The 22,605-nt window shown below is 36.2% G+C and overlaps 1 protein-coding gene across 1 annotated transcript; it reads left to right on the top strand.

The window, feature by feature from the left end:
• Nucleotides 1-713: 713 nt before the first annotated feature.
• Nucleotides 714-7,837, top strand: gja4 (gap junction protein alpha 4). The gene is made up of 2 exons (XM_056480393.1): nucleotides 714-867; nucleotides 6,377-7,837. The coding sequence occupies exon 2, from the start codon at nucleotides 6,380-6,382 to the stop codon at nucleotides 7,403-7,405; it is 1,026 nt and encodes a 341-aa protein (XP_056336368.1). The 5' UTR covers nucleotides 714-867; nucleotides 6,377-6,379; the 3' UTR covers nucleotides 7,406-7,837.
• The last annotated feature ends 14,768 nt before the right edge of the window (nucleotides 7,838-22,605 follow it).

Below are 22,605 nucleotides of genomic sequence, written 5' to 3'. Positions count from 1 at the left end.
GTTTACTGAATTACAGTAAATAATGTCAATAATGTTACAGTAAAGTCGTTTTTAGTGTTTGCGTTTCTCTATGCATTCATTAGCCTCTTGACCGCTAGTCTATAGGGCCTCCCTGTGGTCAATGCAGATAATGCACAAACTGTTTGTCCCCAGCTTGTGCTTTTAATCTTGCAGAAGTGATTTTATTTGTTATTAATTCGAATGGTTATGAAAAATGAATATATTTAGGTGTGAATTAAAGACATAGGCTACACTCTGTTTTGAAAAATGTATATATGTGAAAGAAAGAAGTCTCTTCTGCTTACCCTATTTTTATTTGATTAAAAAAACAACAATATAGAAATACAATTTAATTTTAAAATGACTGATTTCTTTGCAAATATATATTAAAATGTAATTTATAATTAATGTTTATTCAAACCAGCATGATATCTGAATGATCATACGACATGACAATAAGAAAATGCGATACATTCAGCTCTGAAACATAGGGTTAAATAGTTTAGCACATTTATCAAAACTTTGCACTAGCACTCCAATTGTAAATCATAAAAGTAGAAAAATACATAATTTAAGTTCCAAACAGGCCTCACTGCATGTTTAAACACTGTAATTCTCCATGACGAAATTGGCCTTTGAAAGGCTCAGCACAGAAAGTCTATTTTTGAATTCATCCATTCCTTTTCCTGCACTGAGTTCCTGTGGGAGGGCCACTATAAGGCATGGGAAAGTTTCCTTTCCCTCACTTGTTTCATTTTTTTCTGTTAAAGCGGCTGTGTTTCGACCACAAGTGCTTGTAAAACTCTCAGCGACAGAAGCTCCTCACACGGATAATAAAAGAAGATAAACATAAAACAGGGTTGACAGGTAAGACCACTTATATTTCATAAACTGTGTTATTGAGTTCAGTTTACCATACCACAAAATAATTAGAGAACTTACTTAATTTTAGTCTGTGATGCAATATCTTAACACGGTATTACATTATTTAATAGTTGATGTGGTTGTATCAGAAAGGGGCTTTAAACCAATAAAACTTTGTTTCTCTTGGCTTTAACTTTTGTTTCTTTGTTTTTTTCATACATAAGAATTAGAATTCTGTTTGATTATTGTTGTTGTTATTATTTTGAAGAGCAATTTTTACCATGATCTTAAAAAAAAACACTCATCAAGAAGTTAGTTTAGTTTAACTATAGTTCATATACCAAAAACCTTGCCAGCCATATTTGGAACAATTAAGATTCTTCATCTCCCAAACATTGAATCATTTTATTTTTGACTTATTTTATTTTTGAAGTCGCCTTCTTTTATAGGTTTACCCATTTGTCAGCAAATCTAAAATAATTTTGTATAATCACTTATTCCTTTCAAGATTTGAGTGTCAGTCAGATTAAGTATTCTGCTTCAGTTTTACATGTCTTTTTTTCACAGACTGATAATGGAAGATTATTAGAATTATATTTTTTACATTTTATTTTCACATGTGTTATTTGAAACATTAAAGGAGACGATCTACTTGTGTTTAAAACATTTCTAAAATTATTTTTGTAAGTTTAATTTCAAACAAACACCAAAATGGGATGATTCGTCCTTGACCCACATACGCAGTCATCAAAATCCTGTTTCTCTTTACTTTTTATTGAATATGACTGTAAATTGTTGGTTTTGGAAAGTGATTTTAACTATGATTAAGAAAAGTAGACATATTTTGTATAGATCTCACATGCAAAGAAAGAAAGAAAGAAGAAAGAAAGAAAGAAAGAAAGAAAGAAAGAAAGAAGAAAGAAAGAAAGAAAGAAAGAAAGAAAGAAAGAAAGAAAGAAAGAAAGAAAGAAAGAAAGAAAGAAAGAAAGAAATTTAAAGAAAGAAACCTAATTTTTAAAAGGCATTCATGAAAACAGTTTAGTGCTGTTTGATAAAGATAAATTTTGACAACCACATTTCTGGCAGCATTAAATATACATACGCACTAAACTTTTAGAGACTTCGTATTTCTTTATTACAGAACTGACATAACAGCTTCAGATAGTTCCTTGGGCTTAACATTAAAAAAAGCAAAATCTATTTAAGAAACCGCCCTTTAGCCAAGACAGAAAAGTACTATTTTAGAGCAATTTCAGAAGTTTAGAAGAGATCTGCCTGCTGTGCATTTAAGCGAATGCAAACAAACCTGGCCTACAGCCAAAATTAATAAATAAGCAAACAGATAAGAGAAGTTTGCTATCAAACAGCACTGCTGGGATGTTTACGCAAATGCGGATCATTTCAAGAGGGAATTCAGTGGCCAGAGTCCCAATGGGCTTTCTGTGAAAAGAGACAGGCTTTCTCGTTAGAAGTGTACGCTTGATTACGCATTATTAAACTCTCTGTCCATGATAACTAACTCTCACTGCAGAGGCCAAGGTCGTTCATCCATGCTTTATACTCATTGTTTTGAGGGTCATTTGGACTAGAGGGTCTATTACTGGTGAAGCTACAGTACAGTGTAAAACAAACACTACGCAATAAGAAAAGCCAGTTAAGATATGCCCAATGTGCTGTGTTAACTTGAAGGAATGTTCCATTATGATTTTATAGAGGTGGTTTATCTATATTTTGATTTCTGAACTGCATTGCATTCTCAGAAATAGAGGTGCAGGAGCTGTCACTGGGGCAGATGTAGGGATTTGGGGCCCTAAGCAAATTCAGCTCTGGGGCCCAAGTCCTGAAATGTACTCTTTCTACTTTTATTTAATTTTTATTTATTTAGCATTTACACTTCTATATATTGATTGGGGGCCCTCAGATGTCCTGGGGCCCTAAGCGGCCGCTTACCTTGCTTATTGTTTAAATCTTCCCCTGACCTCAAAGTACCCAAATGCACCTAAAATGTACCTTTGAGGTACCAATATGGACCCTTCAGCTACAAATATGTACCTTTTGAAAAGTGACAGTGACAGCTCTTGTACCTTTATTTTTGAGAGCATGTGATGGATTTAAAAAATTAAGTAATTCTCATATAACAAAGGTAACAAAGGTTATCTATACATATAACAAACAACAAAGGTTCTTTATTTGAACATATGCCCCCATAAAGAATTCCAAACAAAGGTTCTGAATTATAGAAAAGGGTTCTTATAAAGATGTTTGTCAGAAATGGTTGTTTGGGCAAAACAAAGTTCGTCAAAGGCATATGAAAACCTCCTTTTGATTACAGCTGTATATACAGTTGAAGTCAGAATTATTAGCCCCCTGTATATTTTGTTTCCCCAATTTCTGTTTAACGGAGACAAAAAAATTATTTTATCTTTGATGAAAATTTTGACTGTACATAATATTTTACTATTTTTCAAGATACTAGTATTGAGCTTAAAGTGCAATTTAAAGACTTAAGGTTAAGACTAGGTTAATTAGGTTAAATAGGCTAGGTAGGGTAATTGGGCAAATCATTGTATAGTGACGGTTTGCTCTGTAGACAATCGAGAAAAGAAAATATTGCTTAAAGGGCCTAATAATATTGACCTTTAAATGTTTTTTTTTTTTTATTAAAAACTTCCAGCCAAAATAAAACAAATAAAACTAAAACTAAAAATTCTAATTCAAAATTCCCTTGCTCTGAAAAACATCATTTGGGAAATATTTGAAAAAGAAAAATCACAGGAGGGCTAATAATTTTGACCTTAACTGTATATAATCATAAACATTATTGGGGTAATGCATTACAAGTTAAATAGTAATATTACTTTACTAAGTGACGCATAAAGTAACGCATTTAAAAAAATTAAGTAATAACATTTGAATTACTTTTTTTAAAAATGTAATGCGAGTTACTTTTTAGTTTAGCTAATTCTATAGATAATTCTATTTAGATAATTCTATAGATAATGTTTTCAAGGTAACTGAAGGTCATACAGTGTATTGTTAATTGCAGAGCTCCTCTACAGACCATTTCAATGTGGTCATGTTATTGGCCCATGAACATTTCCTGCTTGTTATCAAGCTATTTCATAACTGTAACAAGAGGTAATTCAATCATAACTTTATGTTGAAACAGCTATCATAACATTATTTATCAAGATGTGGCTCTTTTTGGATTCTTGGGAGCAATGGGAATTAAAAATGTAAAACAGGAAATACCTTGGGACCATTGTTTATGTTTACATTGCTAAAAATGGTCTATTTAAAAGAAAAAAAGAAGAAAAAAAAACCCCTGCAAGTTTAACGTAAGTAACGTAATGAATTACTTACCATAAAAAGTAACTAAGTAACACAACTAGTTACTTTTGTGGAGTAACTCAATGTTGTAATGCATTACTTTTAAAAGTTACTTTCCCCAAAGAAAGAAAGAAAGAAAGAAAGAAAGGAGTGCTTTTGAAATCCTTTCCTTTTACAGCCGATCATAAAATAGTCTCACCTCACCAAATGTACAAATTGCCCATGCGAAATTAGAAATGACCAAACAGCAAAAGTATGTTACCAGATGCACTCTGTTACTGCAGGGGGAAGAAAAAGAGTCTAAAACAGAATCGGTCTGTTCTCCATTAATCTGTTCATACTTAATGATTCTTGGAGGTGGTCTGAAATGAATTGTTCAAACTGTGATTTTTGTGAACATGTGATTTTTAAAATGTGAGACAATGACTACCAACAATTTAATAAGCAAAAAAGCATACATAGGTCTTATGAAGTGAAATGTTTGGTCTGTGCAAGACAACTTTTAATATACGGTTCTGCATGTGCATGTCACTTTGCTTCATAAGACCTCAGTATATCATCAGGATTATTATTTCTTTTTTGAAGCCCGGTACAGTGGTTCAAGTCCTAGCTTGTGTCATTTATGTGGCATTTCTGTGTGGAGTTTGCATGTTCTCCCCATGTTGACATGGGTTTCCTCTGGGTGCTCCGGTTTCCCTTACAGTCCAAAGACATGCTGAATTGGATAAACTGAATTGGCCGTAGTGTATGTGAATGAGCGTGTATGGGTGTTTCCCAGTATTGGGTTGCATCTGCTGCGTAAAACATATGCCGGAATAGTTGTCGGTAGGGCTGTGCAGTTAATTGAAATCAAATCGCAATCCCAATTTGAAACATTGCGATTAGCTAATTGCAAGAGGCAGCGATGTATTATTTAATTTACCCAACCCAGAGCAAATGTGTGACTACCGTATGTGTGTGATAGTCTTACTGGCCAATTGAGTGAGCACACTTTCGTTCTGCCCAATCAGAACTTTTCAATTTGCCTCTTATAAGTCATTTAAGTTTTCTGAGTGTTCTGTATTTTATAATTATTATTTTTTGTTTGTATAATAAGCTACACTATTTCCCTAATTTGAGCTGAACTTGTGGACAGAAAGGTAAGGTCATTTTATTTGTGTTTACTGTTTGCTTAAGAGAAAAATTAATTTTCTGAATATTTAAAAACAAATTTAAATGATAGTTAAGTTAATATCTTTTCAGTTCCTTTTTTAAACTAACACTCACTGCATTTAACAGTAAGAAGCTACAATATTATTGAGCTGAAGCTTGACTACAAAATTAAACCGCAAATTAAATCGAATTTGTAAAAAAAAAAAAAAAAAAATCGCAATCAGATTTTTTCCGAAAACGCACAGCCCTAGTTGGCAGTTCATTCAGCTGTGGCGAGCTCTGATAAATCAGAGACTAAGCCGATGGAAAATGAATGAATTTTTTTTTTTTTCACTGTCAAAGTGGTAGCTGTCGACTTGCATTTTATTAATCAACTAAGTAGCAAGTATTCTGAATTAGAGTAAATTAACATCACTTTTTTCATTTTTTGTGAAGCATCCCTTTAAGAGTGACTCCATTTTTTTCTGATCTCGATTAGGATAATTAAAAAATGGAGATTTACTCACCATTTACTCACCCTCAAGTAGTTCCAAACAGAGTTTCCTTTAATATATTGTACTTAAAAGAAGATATTAGAAACCTGAAACCATTTACTTCCATAGTAGGAAAAACAAATGCCATGGAAGTCAGTGGTTACAGGTTTCCAACATTTTTCAAAATAATTATTCTGTATTCAACATAAACAGAAACTCAATCAGGTTTATGACAAGTGAAGGTTGAGTAAACGATGACAGCATTTTCAGTTTTTGGTTAAATTATCCCTTTTAAAAAAAAAGTGTGTTTCTCTAGTGTTTCCCAACCCTGTTCCTGAAGGCACACCAACAGTACACATTTTCAACCTCTCCCTAATCAAACACACCTGAATCAACTCATCAGAACATTTAGAAGAGACTCCAAAACTTCAAGTTAACAGGTCAGATAAGGGAGACATCCAAAAGATGTACTTTTAGTGTGCCTCTAGGAACATGATTGGGAAACACAGCTCTATACAGTATATAATGCACATATTCAAGCTTGTATTCTTGTGCAGAGGATGTCCAGAGCTGACTGGGGGTTTCTGGAGCACCTGCTAGAGGAAGGCCAGGAGTACTCGACGGGTGTAGGACGCGTGTGGCTGACTGTACTCTTCCTCTTCCGCATGCTTGTGCTTGGCACGGCTGTGGAATCTGCATGGGACGACGAGCAGTCTGACTTCGTCTGCAACACCAAACAGCCCGGCTGTGAGTCCGTCTGCTATGACAAGGCCTTCCCCATATCCCACTTCCGTTACTTTGTCCTTCAGGTCATCTTCGTCTCAACTCCGACCATTTTCTACTTCGGCTACGTGGCCTTGAGGGCTAGAAATGAGAAGCGGCCAGAGGAAAAGCTGGAGGAAGATGGCAGAAGGCATAGACATCGAAAAACCAACACCTGTATATTAGAAGTAATAAAAGAGGAAGATGAAGATGGGAGTGAAACTGTGAAGAACCGCAAAGCGGCAGAACCTCCAAAGCTCAAAGGGAAACTGTTGTGCGCTTACGCGGCAAGCATAATCGTGAAAGTTCTCATCGAAGTTGGTTTCATCCTGGGTCTATGGATACTTTATGGGTTTGTAATCGAGGCAAAGTACGAGTGTGAGAGGGTTCCCTGTCCTCACACGGTTGATTGTTTCATCTCACGGCCCACAGAAAAAACCATCTTCACCATATACACACAAGTCATCGCCGTAGTGTCGATTCTCCTCAACGTTGTGGAGCTTTTCCATCTGCTTCAATTGGCGATAACACGTCGGCTTGAAAAGAGATATCAGGCAGAGGTGGAGATTCATAATAGTGTTAGAACAACACCATCTAAAGCTCAACAACCTTCATTCGAGGAAAGGAACCAACTCTTTCTTCCTGTAGCACATGGTGGATACCCTACAGAAGGGTTGGATTGGGACAAAAAAGATCCTTCCTTGGCAGAAGACATGCTTCCAAGCTACTCAAACTGCATTAGCAATATGAAGCCTGCAACAAACGAAAACAATCTTCCTAAAAAACACCTCAAGGCTGATGACAAACCGAGACATTATGTTTGAGAAGCAGAGCACCAATGTGTAAATGACCTTTAGTGGTTTACTGTGCATTCGAGAGCCATTTCCTTTGTTTAGATAGGCAGGGAAATGGGATGAACTGTCTTTTGCGATCTGTTGCCAGATTTGGGAGCCTCTCGAGTAGTGATTAGTTCAGAGAGGCTCAGGGTCAGGAAATACTCAAAGCACTGAGCCTAACAAGCTCTGTGTCTACAAACAAGCACAATGTCTAAAAATGGCAAAGGCGAAGGGTGGGTTCAAGTCAACTGAATGACTGATATGGTACAGATAAGGTAGAACGTAATGTACTGTATTTGAAACCAAAACCTAACTATACTAACTGTATGTACAGTATTTAAAATGTATTTAAGAATTATTTTTATATTATATTTCATTTAATATTTATTTTCAGTGCTTTTATTAAAATATTTTATCTAATATTTGTTGGAGAGGTTGATATGTACACAATGTCATAGTTAGCATAACCAGCTCTGTTTTCTGTGACTCAACTAAAAGACTAAATTGTATCTGAGGGTAGTTTTTCATATGGATATACTAAGAACTGAACATGATGGTCATTTCAGCATGACATGAATACACAATTATAACCAAAACTATAACTAAGGATCATAAAAGTATGTCAATACGACCAATATAATCCATTTTATCCAGATTAACATTGATCAAAGTTAACCTGCTTTAAAGAATTAGATTACCTCAAAATTTTAACTATGTTATTAATCACTCACCCTCATCTCATTCCAATCCTCTTTTGTTCATCTTTGGAATACAAATTAAGATATTTTGGATGAAATCTGAGAGCTCACACATCCCCAATGGACAGCAATGATGCCGAAACATTCAAAGTCCAGAAAATTAACCAAAAACATTGTCAAAACATTCCATGCGACTTTAATGGTTCATATGTTAAAATGCACAACCATATTCACCATCTTGGGTGGGGTGGCATGGTGGCTCAGTGGTTAGCACTGTCGCCTCACAGCAAAAAGGTCGCAGGTTCAAGCCCCAGCTGGGTCAGTTGGCGTTTCTGTGTGGAGTTTGCATGTTCTCCCTGTGTTGGCGGGGGTTACCCCCGGGAGCTCCGGTTTCCCCACAGTCCAAAGACATGTGGTGTAGGTGAATTGAATGAGTTAAATTGGCTGTAGTGTATGTGTGTGAATGCAAGAGTGTATGGGTCTTTCTTGTTAGGTTGCAGCTAAAAGGGCATCCGCTCCATAAAACATGTGCTGGATAAGTTGGCAGTTCATTCCGCTGTGGCAAACACTGATAAATAAAGGGACTAAGCCGAAGGAAAAATTATGAATGAATAATTTTTGGATGAACTAATACTTTGTGTGGTTTATTTATAAACTAATTTCGAGAGGATCACGTGCTTATGATCAACACGGCTGGCTCCTCATTAGCTCCGTAAACTGACCCATCAGATAATTACAGAAGCATTATAAATAACCAGAGTTTTTCACTCCAGTTATCTTCGTCTTGAAGCTTCCCCCCCTTCCACCCCTACTTCCTCCCCCTTTTTCCAATAGGGCAACACGGTGGCCCAGTGGCTAGCACTGTTGCCTCACAGCAAGAACACTGCTGGTCCAACCTCCTATCGGGCTGGTTGGTGTTTCTGTGCGGAGTTTACATATTCTCCCCGTATTCGGGCGAGTTTCCCCCGGGGTTCCCCTGGTTTTCTCCCACCGTCCAAAAACATAAACCATAGCCAATCAACTAAACCAAATTATCACCGAAAACAACACTAGTTTACACTTCTCACACGGCAACTGGCAGGGGAGTCCTCGAGACCTACCTGAGCTTGAACTCCCCTCTCACCCTTCTAACGGAAGGAAGCCCCGGGCTTAAGGATATTAAGAGCTCAGGGCTCTCTCCCGGGACAGCATGCCAAATACGCTTTATTGATTATCAGCTAAGTGTGAACTCTTGAAAATGCGGTGAGTGACGCCTTATTGGACATTTTGGCCCAATCAATTCTACCCCTTAGCCCTTACCCCTACTTCTCATTTTGTGTGTTCATATGAAAGGGTAGGGGTGTCCCATTTCTCTTTAGCTTGAAGGGAAAGGCTAGATAGCCCCTAAAACTGAGATTTTTCAGGACCACACTCAAGACCAAGGGGTCAAAAACTTCCCAGAATTCACCATCTACAATAGCAGCATGGCTGCACACGGAAGTAAAGAGATGCACAAATCAGTATTTTTGTCATTGTTACGAACTTTTACAACAAACAAACACACTTTAATACATTTATAACGGTGTTCATGTTTGACCTTTATGCTTAAAAAATTATTTAAAAAACGCTAAAATGGTCTATAATCCATAACAATAACTTGTGTTGTAATCCTACAACATACTTTCACATCACTCGATGATACTCGAATACCCTGTCAGAAAAGTCTAGTGGCTGGTATAATGTTAATGTTGTTTTTTGTGTTTACATGGGGGAATATAGCCATGGTGTAAATGCACAGTACAGTTACGATCTTATTGCCACATTATATCGTCATGATAACATAATATCCTTGCCTTCAGTGATTTCCTGAAGATAAAAACCCAAAAAATAACGCAACTGTTATAACTACAGCAGTCACCATCGTCAATCTCATATAAAGTAAGAGCTCGCAATAACATATGATGATGTGTGCAGGTGTTGTAGTGGTGTCCCATTTCTTAGGGGTAAAGTTTGAAGCTCTTCCCCTTCACACTCTTTTTCAAGGGCCAAGGGGAAGGGTAGGGGTAACAAGTAGAATTGGGATTGGGTCTTCATTTCAGAAGTCTCACAAAATGTGCTGGAAGTAAAAACAAATCATTTTGCAGAGGGTTTTTTTCCAATGAGCAAAGTATATATGTATATAAAACTGTCATAAAATGGCACTGTTTCAACTTGATATCAACAGGTTTTTTTGTGATCAATTCACAATTGGTCAGCCAAAAAGCATTACTGTTTCCAAATGGTATTAAGCATGTCTCTTGGGACCACATGTTTTTGTCAAGACCATTACCTAATTTTGTATTGCACCACTTTGTTTGTGTTCTTCCTCACAACACCTTCCAGAACAACCTTTTTTGAGTACCACGGTCTAAAAGCACTCGAAACTGCAACGTTTTAGACCCCATTACTTGTGTTTTTACCGTTTGAGATATCTTGATACATAATGCAGTGCACAGACAGGCTACCAAATACAATTGCAAACAGTGCAACTACTGAAATACATAGAAAACATTTTAAAATTGGTGATAATAATATGAACAAATGTGGAATCTGCTTCATTACCTCACCTTGTTGTTATGTGTTGGTCGTTTCAAACTATTTCAAAACTTTTCAGACGAGACAGCCTTCCGGTATCATCAAGGCCTTCAATTTCCTGTTATGCCGTGAGTACAGCACATTCAACAGCAGTAATTTTAGAAATTCTGAGCCGTCTCAACAATGATAAGCACTTATCTGTAGCAGGAAAAAGGCAATGATGGGTAATTTACAAGGTGGGACAGTTTGTTATGGAAGGGGTCAAATCAAAACAATGCATTGAGAAGAAGAAGGGGAAAAAATCCCTGCTTTTTCCACTCAAAAGGTATGTTTTGCTGGCTAATGGAAATGGTGTTTTATTAAAGGGTGTTATCTGCGCTGTTGGACTCCAGTCTATGAAAGATTAATGAGTTTTGTGCTCGTGGGGTTGCCAACCATAACCTGTAGTCTTTGCCCAGTGCATAGTTTTCTCTATCACAGCTGGCCCTCGTGAACAATTCGCCTGTCATCTCTTGCCAATACAAGGTTTCAGAGGTGCTTCACAAGATGTGTAGGTCAACAAACAGCTGGTGAGGACTGACCTCTTTAGTTCCCCTCAGTTGCCAAACAAAGAGAAAGACGGCGAGCGAGAGAGACTGCCTGGTACAATATCAAACTCCAATCTGGGTGGGAAAAAAGGAAAATAATGAATGCTCATGTTCTGGAGTGTTTCCTTTTGTTTTTCTTCAACATACCACCCACAAAAGCTGACTCGTGGCATTGCCAGCTGTGCTTTATTATGCCCACACATGCATCAGATTTACAGAGGGTCAAATGAGCATTGAACACGTCACCATTTTTTCTCAGAAAACATATTTCTAAAGGTGCTGTTGACTCGAAATTTCCATCAGATGTCAGCAACAACCAAAGTATTCCATACATACAAGGAAAACAAAACAAATTAGATTAGAAATTATATTTATTTGTAATTAAACTAAATGACACAAGGGAAAAAGTATGGAACACATGAAGGGAGGTGTAGAAAGGCATGGAGAGCCCAGACAGCAGCTGAAATATCTGTTTTTTAGAAAGCAACCCTGAACATCGCTGTAAATGAGCATCAATCCCAATATCTACATTACCAGATGATGAAGATGAAACCAGGGTGTACATTTAAGCAAGATAAAGATTCCAAACATAACAAGGAAACTCTCAACTGCTTTCAGAAAAGAAGATAAAGCTGCTAAAATGGCCCAACCAATGACCTAACCTGAAGCCAATAGAAAATAAGAACTAGAGATCAAAGATGACCGAGGAGAACAACAAAACCATCAAGATTTGTAGACTTTTCTGAAGTCTGCTGGTAAAAAATTACACCTAAGCAATGAATGTGACTCCATTCTCCATACAAGAGGGGTCTTAAAGCTGTCATTACCAAAAAAATAATAATAATAAATAACATTTCATTAATGTATTAACGTATTAAATACATTTCAGTAGTTTAGTACCTTCTCATTGTGTCCTTTAATTGATATTACACATAATGTTTTATATGTATATTAAAATTATTTGGGTTTTATCAAAATCTGGGTCAATTTCATATTTACAGCTCCTCTCGAAATATAAATAGCATGAAAAACCATGCCATGTTTACAATTTATTTTACCCTCAGTACCAGGACACCTGAACAGATGTCTGTCATTTTAGATAAAACCCAAAAAGTCATGGATGCCAACTATATGCTCATGCTGTTAGGAGGTTACTTTCACTGAATACAGACACAAAGGTCATTCTATTTGTGAAACCCAGCAGGGACAATGCCTGCCCATTTGCCCTTAGGTGATTTGCACAGAGTATAGCACCAATAAAAATGAGCTGCCACTTTTTGCAGGTCGCTTCCCGCATCCTGATGTTGTCGCTCAAACAGCTGATGCATTTCCCTTTCCACACTCTTCAACCTCACACTCATACAAACAGGGTTTAAAGCACTCGTATGAACTGTACTGTACGTACCTTAGAAGAAGCTGCCGTCTGTGCTGGGACTGGGCTGTGTGTGGGTGTTTTCTGGATGAGAGGTGGCTTCGAGTGGCCAGTCAACCTGTTTTCCATTGGGACTTAAGATCGAGTGCCAAACTCCTTTCGGCAGGGGGTCTGAAGGCCGCAGTGTCAGGCAAATATGCCAGGGTATGCGGTGCAAAATAGTCACATGCACTTCCTGCCAGCTGAAATGATTAAAAAGCATGTCTTCACAGGCATAGCCATAACAAGAAGTCAAGAAAACTCACAAAAGGATTACAGAGGCTTAAAAATAACAAGAATGGTCAGTCAGTGCATTGTTGTTGAACATTTGTGAGCTTGCCTTTCTTTGTAGGATGTTTATTAATTAGATTAATGTTATTGTTAATTTTATATTTAGTAATTGTATACATTTTTAATGTTCTTAAAACACACACATACACAAAAACTTGTTTAGAAACGTTATTTTAGAAACAATTCCCTGAAATGTTTACCAAAAAATAATTTACTGTAAGGTTTATTGTAAAAAATGTCAGTTGATTAGGCAAGGCAAGACAAGTTTATTTATATAGCACATTTCATACACAATGGTAATCCAAAGTGCTTTACATAAGCAAGAATAAAAAAAAAACAAGAAAATTAAAATGATCATAAGAATTGAAACAGATCAATCAGATTAAAATGTGTTAAAACAGTTTATAAAAGAATAAAAAAGAAAATAAACACATAATAGTATGATCTGTGGGATGTAGCACAGGGCTCATTCAGTAAAGGCACAGCTAAACAGATGTGTTCTAAGTCTTTATTTGAATGTGCCTAATGTTGGAGCACATCTAATCATTTCTGGAAGCTGATTCCAGCAGCGGGCGGTGCAGTAGCTGAAGGCGGATTCACCCTGCTTTGACTGAACTCTTGAAATTTCTATTTTACTTGATTCTAAATATCTGAGTGATCTGTTAGGTTTGTATTCAGTGAGCATATCTGTAATGTATTGAGGTTCTAGGCCATTTAGTGATTTATAGACAAGTAGTAATACTTTAAAATCTATTCTGAATGTAACTGGGAGCCAGTGTAAATACCTGAGGACAGATGTGATGTGCTCTGATTTCCTGGTTCTGGTCAGAATCCTGGCAGTAGCGTTCTGGATGAGCTACAACTGTCTGACTGTCTTTTTGGGAAGGCCAGTGAGGAGTCCATTACAGTAATCCAAACTGCTGCTGATAAAACCATGAACAAGTTTCCTCACTGGAAACAAAGCATCTAATTCTTGCAATATTTTTGAGATGATAGTATTCTGATTTACTTATTGCTTTGACATGAATACTGAAACTCATATCTGACTCCAGAATAGCACCAAGATTCTTGACCTTATTTTATGATTACCAGTTTTCTGTATTTTGTGATTTATTTATTACCATTTTGAAGTGCAACAGACTTTTAATACGGAGACAAAAAACTTCAACAAATTTCATAGACATATCTCAAAAATTATTTGAGTTCAGAAGACAAACGTCAGATGTTGTATGAGTTTGGAACGACTAAACCAGTTTGAGTAGTTTATTTATTTTTGGTTGTTGTTGAACACAAAGGGTGGCTCAGTGGGTCACAGCAAGAAGGTCGCTGGTTTGAGCCTCGGCTGGGTCAGTTGGCATTTCTGTGTGGCGTTTACATGTTTGGTTTCCTCCGGGTGCTCCCCCACAGTCCAAAGACATGCCCTATAGGTGAATTGGGTAAGCTAAATTGTCCGTAGTGAATGAGAGTGGATGGGTGTTTCCCAGGGATGGGTTGCAGCTGGAAGGGCATCCACTGCGTAAAACATATGTTGGACACGTTGGCAGTTCATTCTGCTGTGGCGACCCTTGATTAATAAAGGGACTAAGCCTAAAAGAAAATAAATGAATGAAAGTTGAACACAAACAGTTTTTTACAAAATGTTTAAAACCAGTAAACACTAAAATTCATAGTAGGGTAAAAAATAAACATTATGAAAGTCAAGGGTTACTAGTTTCCAACATTTTTCAAAATATCTTCTTTTCTGCTAATGGCATAATTACATTTTTTGGGGGGAACTAACACTAAGTCTTTGGTTTACAGAACAAGTTTACAGAGCTGTCAGCTGGCCAAATAAACTCATAGTTAATTAGATCCTTAACTTAGACAGCCTTAAGGAAACAGGCTTATCTGCTTCCTGATTTTCCATTGGTCACTCCAAGCATTGAATACAAGGCTTGTTCCACTTTTACAATGGAGCAGCGGTGGGCATTGTTACATTGTTTGGATGAAATCCCACCTGCAGTGGTTTCAGGACATCAGGAGCAGCTGTGAATTACACACAAAACCAATACTACTTTCTGTTTGTCTGTACAATAGGGAACAGTGTTATCCCTGAAAAATGATAGTGTTGATGAGCAATTTTTAAGGTGCTCACATAGCAAAATATCTTTGGCCCAGCTCTGGCCCACTCTATCAGCTTTTGCATGGCTTCCAGATAAGGACCAAACATGGACCATATCTGGGCCAAGTCTCTGCCAAGATAATAACCTATATGTTAATAACCAATAACCCATGAATCATTGCGCTTTAGGCATGCTATGGGCGTGCTTTTTCTCAAAGCGACCTGATTGGTAGAATTTTTTTTTCTTTATTTGAAAATAATAAAATTTATTTTAAAAGTGGGTCAAAATAGGCCAAACTTACATGGCCCACATATCAATTACTAACATCTAGGGCAAATACTATATTTTAGATCTGGCCCATGATTGGCCCACATGCCAGTGCCGGATGAATGCCTGCTATGCCAAAATTATGCCAAATCTGGGCCAGAATTCTTTGCTACCTGAGTGTTTATTCATGCATACAGTACACTGCATGTCTATACGATACTGATGCCTTTAGTCATTCAGTTCAGGTCTGATTTTTTGTTTATTATTATTATTTATAACCCATTCCATCACTCAACAAGAAAAACAAGAAATGAGTCATAATACATCACGAGCTAATCTAGATAAAGAGCTAATCAGACCGTACAGTCATACAAGACAGACATGAGTCATTAATAAAACAACATCTTGACTATAAACCATGACTCAGTTCTCAAGCTAAAACCAATATTAATAATGTGAATGGAAAAACCATGACATATGCTTCATAATAATTAGGCACTTGAAGGTTTTAAATGCTTTTAAACCTTCGGTATTACATACTATTCTAAACAGCAGGAAGTATTGCTACGAAATGCACCATGAATTAGTTTGTTCGCCCTTTAAATTTGCTCATCCTGAAGTGGTTCCAAACCTTTATGAGGCATCTGTATTTATAGCAATTGCTCCATCTTTATTTAATGTTTCTTACTAATAAGAAACAAATCATAATGTTGATCTCTGGGTGTGATGTTTGTTATAAATGTAAAAACTATGAAAAACAATAGCAAGTCCTGTATGACACTGCAGAAGTTTTTCCATCAATCAGATTTACTATGTATGTGAATAAAAGGTTAATACTTGATTAAATTCTATAAAGATCTGATTTATTTTCCAAATTTCAAATAAAAATATTGTCATATTGTCCTTATTTTCAGAAAACTATAACAAAAACATGCTTTTTTATTGGTTGTGATTAAAAATAATGAGTTATTCCACCAAGTATTGCTTCACTAGTGTTGCGTTGTCTAAAAACTAACATAGATGGCTCTAAATAACAGCTTTGTTCTGCAAATGACATCAAAGAAGTCATAATATCAGCAGGTTTATGTTTTCCCCCCAACAAATTAGCAGTAGGGCTCACCATTTTCACTTTTCACAGTGTCAAATACACAACACAGTCTCTGAAATTGGACAATGGGGTATTGATAAGACCCAAGGGTCCCATTCTGAAGGAAATGGAAGTCAGTTTTGTAACTACTGTATCTAAAAGGGTTCAAAGGGGGAACAGAAGTAACTGCTTGTGGGAACTGAACCATTGAGCCCATGGGAAAGGGGAGGATTTTGAGCGTCTCTCCATTGTTTTGGTGGCTGATGGGAATCTACAGTGAATAATGATGCTGTAATTGTGCAGGGAGGCTGTACACATCCTGACTGAGGGGCTGAGAGAAGCCGGCAGGCGTCGTTCCTTCTTCCTATCACTCAGGAACAATAGAGCTGTTTGTCCTATGGGAAAAACGAGCACCTTTCCAGCACCAAACCCACGGACTTCTACCTGGTTAGGCACAAACAATCCAGACACGTATCCTCTCTAATACAACTACTGGATGTTCGGGAACACAAGTCCTCGTACAAACACATCAGGGTGTCTCACCCACACATACAGTATAAGACTGAAACTCTGGTAAGGCTGTATAATGAAAGAGAAATTAACTTTGGAGAGGATGTTTCGAACACAGTCACATATAACAATGATTGCTTTCACTGGAAAACTAAACATTATTTGAGAACAGGATGACCCAAACTGTCCTCTCTAGAGTCTATTTTGGTCAATTATAACACACTTGAGGATTCACAGGTCAAATGTTTTTTGTTAAATGATCTAGATAGAAAAACTTAAGAAGACAGATAGTGGAAAACCAGTATAAAAATCCAAATAAGCCTCAAGAGGACTTCAAATAATTAAAAAATATTTATAAGATATTATATAAGCTGTTGTTGTTGTACTGTCAAATTTAAAGTGAAAGATTTTAAAATATGAAATTTGCTATATATTTATTCACCCTCAAGCCATCCAAGAAGAATGTGACTTTCCTTTTAACTCCAAATGTGGTCCTTGGGGGTTCATGATAGTCCAGAAAGCAGATAAAATTAGTATCGAACACATCATGATTTTTTCTGATGATTTCATTTCTAAAGGAGCTGTTGACATGAAACTGATCCAGATTTTGGTAAAAACTCAAACAATCCAAACATATAAATACATAAATATTTAATATAACATTTTATATAATATATACGGTTTTTAAATGGGTAATAGCAATGGAATGACGCAAGGAAATACTACTGAATTACTGAAATGTATTTAATAAGTGTGGAGAGATTTCAGCTGCTGTCTGGGTTTTTCATGCCTTCCTTCACCTCCCTTTCTTCATGTGTTCAATACTTTTCCCCTGCGTTCATTCATTTTATTAAACGTAACTTAATTTTTAAACGTATTGGTTTTGATTTCATTCATTCATTCGTTTTTCGGCTTAGTCCCTTTATTAATCTGGGGCTGCCACAGCGGAATGAACCTCCAACTTATCCAGTATATGTTATACACAGCGGATGCCCTTCTAGCTGCAACCCATCACTGGGAAACACCCAAACACAATTTAGCCAACTCAATTTACCTATACCACGTTTTTGGACTTGTGGGGGAAACTGGAGCACCCGAAGGAAACCCACACAAACACGGGGAGAACATGCAAACTCCACACAGAAACGCCAACTGACCCAGCCTAGCCTCGAACCAGCAAACTTTTTGCTATGAGGCGAACGTGCCAGATTTGATTTCATTTCAAACACCCTGGTTTCATCATCATCTGATAATGTAGGTGTTGGGACTGAAGCAGCAAATATTTATTTACAGTGATAAGGGGTAGTGTTTGCGAATAACTAATAACTATGGAGATATTTCAACTGCTGTCTGAGCCTTCCATGCCTTTTTACACCTTCCTTTCTTCATGTGTTCAATACTTTTCCCCTGTGTCATTTCATTTTATTAAACATAACTTAATTTATAAACTTTATGGTTTAGATTTCTTTGTAGATTTGGATGGATTACTTTGGTTGAGATCTGGTGAAAATTTCAAGTCAACAGCACCTTCAAAAATGGTGACTTGCTCAATACTTAGTTTACCCATTGTATAATGGCGAAACAATATCAGCTCCTGATGATCGATCAAGATATTATGAAGTGAAATGATCAGTTTGTTTAAATTAATTAATATTACATTAACACGATTCCCTTTAACGACACAGTGGCTCAGTAGTAAGCGCTCTCACCTCACAGCAAAGTCGCTGGATCAAGTCCCAGCTGGACCAGTTGGCATTTCTATATGGAGTTTGCATGTTTTCCCCTTGTTGACGTGGGTATCCTCAGGGTGGAAACCCCAAAGAGCAAGCACATGGTTGAATTGAATAAACTAAATTGGCTGTAGTGTATGTGTGTGAATGTGAGAGTGTATGGGTGTTTCCCAGTACTGGGTTGCAGCTGGAAGGGCATCTGCTGTGTAAAACACATGCTAGATAAATTGGCGGTTCATTCCGCTATGGCAACTCCCAATGAAAAAGGGTCAAAGCCGAAGGGAAATTAATGAATGAATATTGCCTTTAATCTGCAGCATTGGCAAACAGCCATGAATACAAGCCTCCTGGCGTATAATGACACAAACATGATCTGACAGCACATCTACAATGCATATTACCAAAACTGTTTCTAGGTATTCAAATTATATCAGGAAGACAATAGAATTATTGTGGCATGGCTTTGCAGTTTATAAATTTGAAAGCCACTGCTTTAAAGTGACATTAACACACATTTCTCCTTAAAACCAGAATAGAAAAACCCAGCAGAATCTGTTGAACAAAACTCCCATTGAGTTTACAGTGACGTAAAGGTTTTAGTGGCGACTTGAAGCCATTCACTGAGCTCAACAGGAATATTGCTTCAAATATAACCTTTTATAGAAAATTGTTTTGGGCAGACAAGCCAGCGGTGCCTGGTTTCAGCATGTATGCACTTTGCTGATGCACATCTAGATCAGCACTCATAAAGTTTCACTGGCTTGTTGGCAGCAGTGAAGCACAACTTATGCTGGAAAATGTTAGGGTTACCTTTATTAAGTACACTCTGGTGATTTGTGAAATCTTGTTCTTCTGGTCTCTATTAATCAAGCTGTGTGCTGAAAGAAAAAGTATGTGCAGCAAAGAAAAAAGCCAATGCATCTGTTCTACAAAATCATGTAAGGTAGCGTAAACGCACTACTCCGGCTACTTTTTCACGAGTAAAAACCACAAAAGCTTTTTTGAGAAGTTCCACATTGTTAAAATTGATTTAGGATCCACGGTGCATGGTTAGTAGATGATATAATGTTGTAAAAAACACTGCATGCCTGTGCACATGCAGTCCTGTAGTTTAGGGGTTTCCAAAATTTTCAGCCAGTGACCCCCAAAATTACAATGCCAGTGACTCGCGACTCCCAATATTCTCAGAGGTGGTTATAAATATACAAACCTTGCAAACGCAAAACAGCTCACACACACACACTAATAGGCCCAAGTCTATTCCTTGTTTAATTTTGGAGAACGCCACTTGGAGGTTATCCTCATGTTGTTGTGGCCTGTATTTAATTTTAATGTATGCGAGTGCCGTAAAGGTGTCAGAAAGTTTACCCTGGTGCCATGAAATGAATCTACTGCATCTGAGCCCATTGCTGTGTCTTTAATCTAATGTAGTGAGACTCTATTGCAATCCAATGGGAAAAAAATGTAGCATTATGCATATAGACAAAATATGCTCATTCTAACAGTTACATAAAATGAATTTCATGTCATTTCATATTATGATCTCTTACCTTCTGAACCTTTCGCTAAAAGTGGAATAGACTTAAGAACTTTAATTTCAGTGTCAATCAGACTGTTTAACACTGATTGATATTGTGCATGTTTTTTTTTCGTGTATGTAATTCTTTTGCATGTTTGTTTTTAATCTTTTTTATTGTGTCAGAACTTGCTGAAGTGCTCTGTGAATCCACAGAAAATTTCCGCTTGACGGACAATAAAGTATACAAACAATAAAACAATTTCATTTTTGAAAATCACTAGCAACCATAATCCCCTCGCCCCACCCAACCCGACCTGACCCTCACTTTGGGAACCACTACTGTAGTCCACTATTGTTTCATTTGTCAAATACTTATGTATATCTATAAACTAAACACTTTATGTTGATGGTTCATTTGAGTATTAGTAGACTGTCTGCCTAATATCTGTTCATACTGCTCCTTCAACAGACATTTAATTGACTATAAGAAACATGTATGTCAGCTTACACTAACCCTAACCTCAACCTAACAGTCTACTTATAATCTAAAGAGAATTAATTGGCATGTAGATGCAGTGCAACTTAAACTGAACAAACGGACCATCAAAATAAAGTGTGACCGATATTTGTTGTAGGTTTTTGTAAATATTAAAGCCACATAATTGTAAACACTTTTATATAAATATTTGAAGTTATTATTTATACAATTATAAAGTTAATGCAAATATTACATATAAATCAAGATGTACATACTGCATAACTACTTTTTTATATTTAGTATAAATATAGTTTATATTTATTTAAATAGTACTTTATTTTTCACTTACTTAGATGTTTTTCTGTGTTCTTCTGTTAATGATCCTTCAGAAATAATAATATTAATTATTATTAATATCATTATACATATTGTTATTATTATTATTATTATTAATGGTAATAGTAAAAAAATCAATATTGACTGGAGTGATCATTTCATTTGAAACTACATACAATATGAAAAAGGTTATTTACAATTTTAATAAATATTTAACAATTTTTTTTTTTTACGTTTAATAAATGCCGCCTTGATGAACAAAATAATTCTTTAGTTTAAAAAAAACTGACCCCAAACTTTTGACTAGTAGTGTATATGTATATACAGTAACTCAGAACTTTTTGTATTGCTTATTTTTATTTAAATATTACTTTATTTTCCACTTATTTAAATGTTCTTCAGTGTTTGTGTGTTGATATGCATGTTTGCATGTACTCTGAGCTCCTGAAAGAATTACCACAAGAATTCCTTTCGTGTCTGTGCACACTTGGCTAATACAGCCCATGCTGATTCTAATAAATACAGATGTGCAGGAGACCATAGCTTTCACAAAACCACGGTTTTTTTTTTGTTAACACAGGAACAACAACCATATTTATTTTAAAATCAAGTTAAAATTGTTTTCAGGCCATCAAAATGCAGTTGTTGTGTGAACATACTCACGAAGAACTATTTATTTATCATCAATAACAAACAGGAGCAGTTTTGTTTTGGGCCACAAGAGGTGCACCAATTACTCAACTTCAAATATTCATATGTATGTATAATAAATCATATGTAAAATAAAAGTAATTCACGCTTAATTCAAAACTCTGATTTTGTGTTTATAAACAATTCTGAACTTAATCTGGAATTTTCTTAAAAATCAGCAGCACTTTCTCAATATGCTGTCACAAAATAATAAATCATATTATTATTGTAAAATTTGGAGTGCTCTGTATAATGCTGAGATGTCCAAACTATGGCCCGTGGGACAAAATTGGCTCAGTGCAGCCTTTGATTTGGCACACCATCCCATCTGAGAGGAGACTGAGAAGGATGGAGAGGGCTTGGGTGGACGACTTGCATTCAACACAGATTGTCATTTCTAATTTGACGAAATTTGTTTGTTTGATTGCTGAGCTACAAAAAAGCAAACTGAAATTAAATGTTTCAATTAAAAGTTGTAAATGAATCTGATTTTAAAAAATGTGAATACTGTCACATGACAGATCGGTGACCAAATCAAGACAAAAACTACTGTAATTCTGTTAGAAATGAGATCTAAATTTTGTTTTTCTGTAGTAAGTTTATTATAAAACGTAAAACATACTATATTAGTTAATAGTTAGTTATTAATTAATTGGTTTTCCACAAATTTTTAAACATTATTAAATAAATTAGGAAATTACCCATGGCAACTGTATTTACTTCGGTCCACTAGCCTCAATTAAGTTTGGTTTTTGGCTCTTCATAAGAAAAGGTTTGGGGAACCCTGGTATATTGCAAGCCGTATAAAGCCTGTACTACAATATGAAAGTCTCTTAATAATAATAATAATAATTTAAAAAAACTAATTCGAATGAGCCTGAATTGTCTTCTTCTTTTGCACATTTAAACAACACAGATTATAAAGATCA

This window comes from Danio aesculapii, chromosome 19, assembly GCF_903798145.1.
Source record: "Danio aesculapii chromosome 19, fDanAes4.1, whole genome shotgun sequence".
In the NCBI taxonomy this organism is placed as follows: domain Eukaryota; kingdom Metazoa; phylum Chordata; class Actinopteri; order Cypriniformes; family Danionidae; genus Danio; species Danio aesculapii.
Note: the sequence above shows the minus strand (reverse complement) of the source record. Positions and strands in the feature narration are given on the sequence as shown.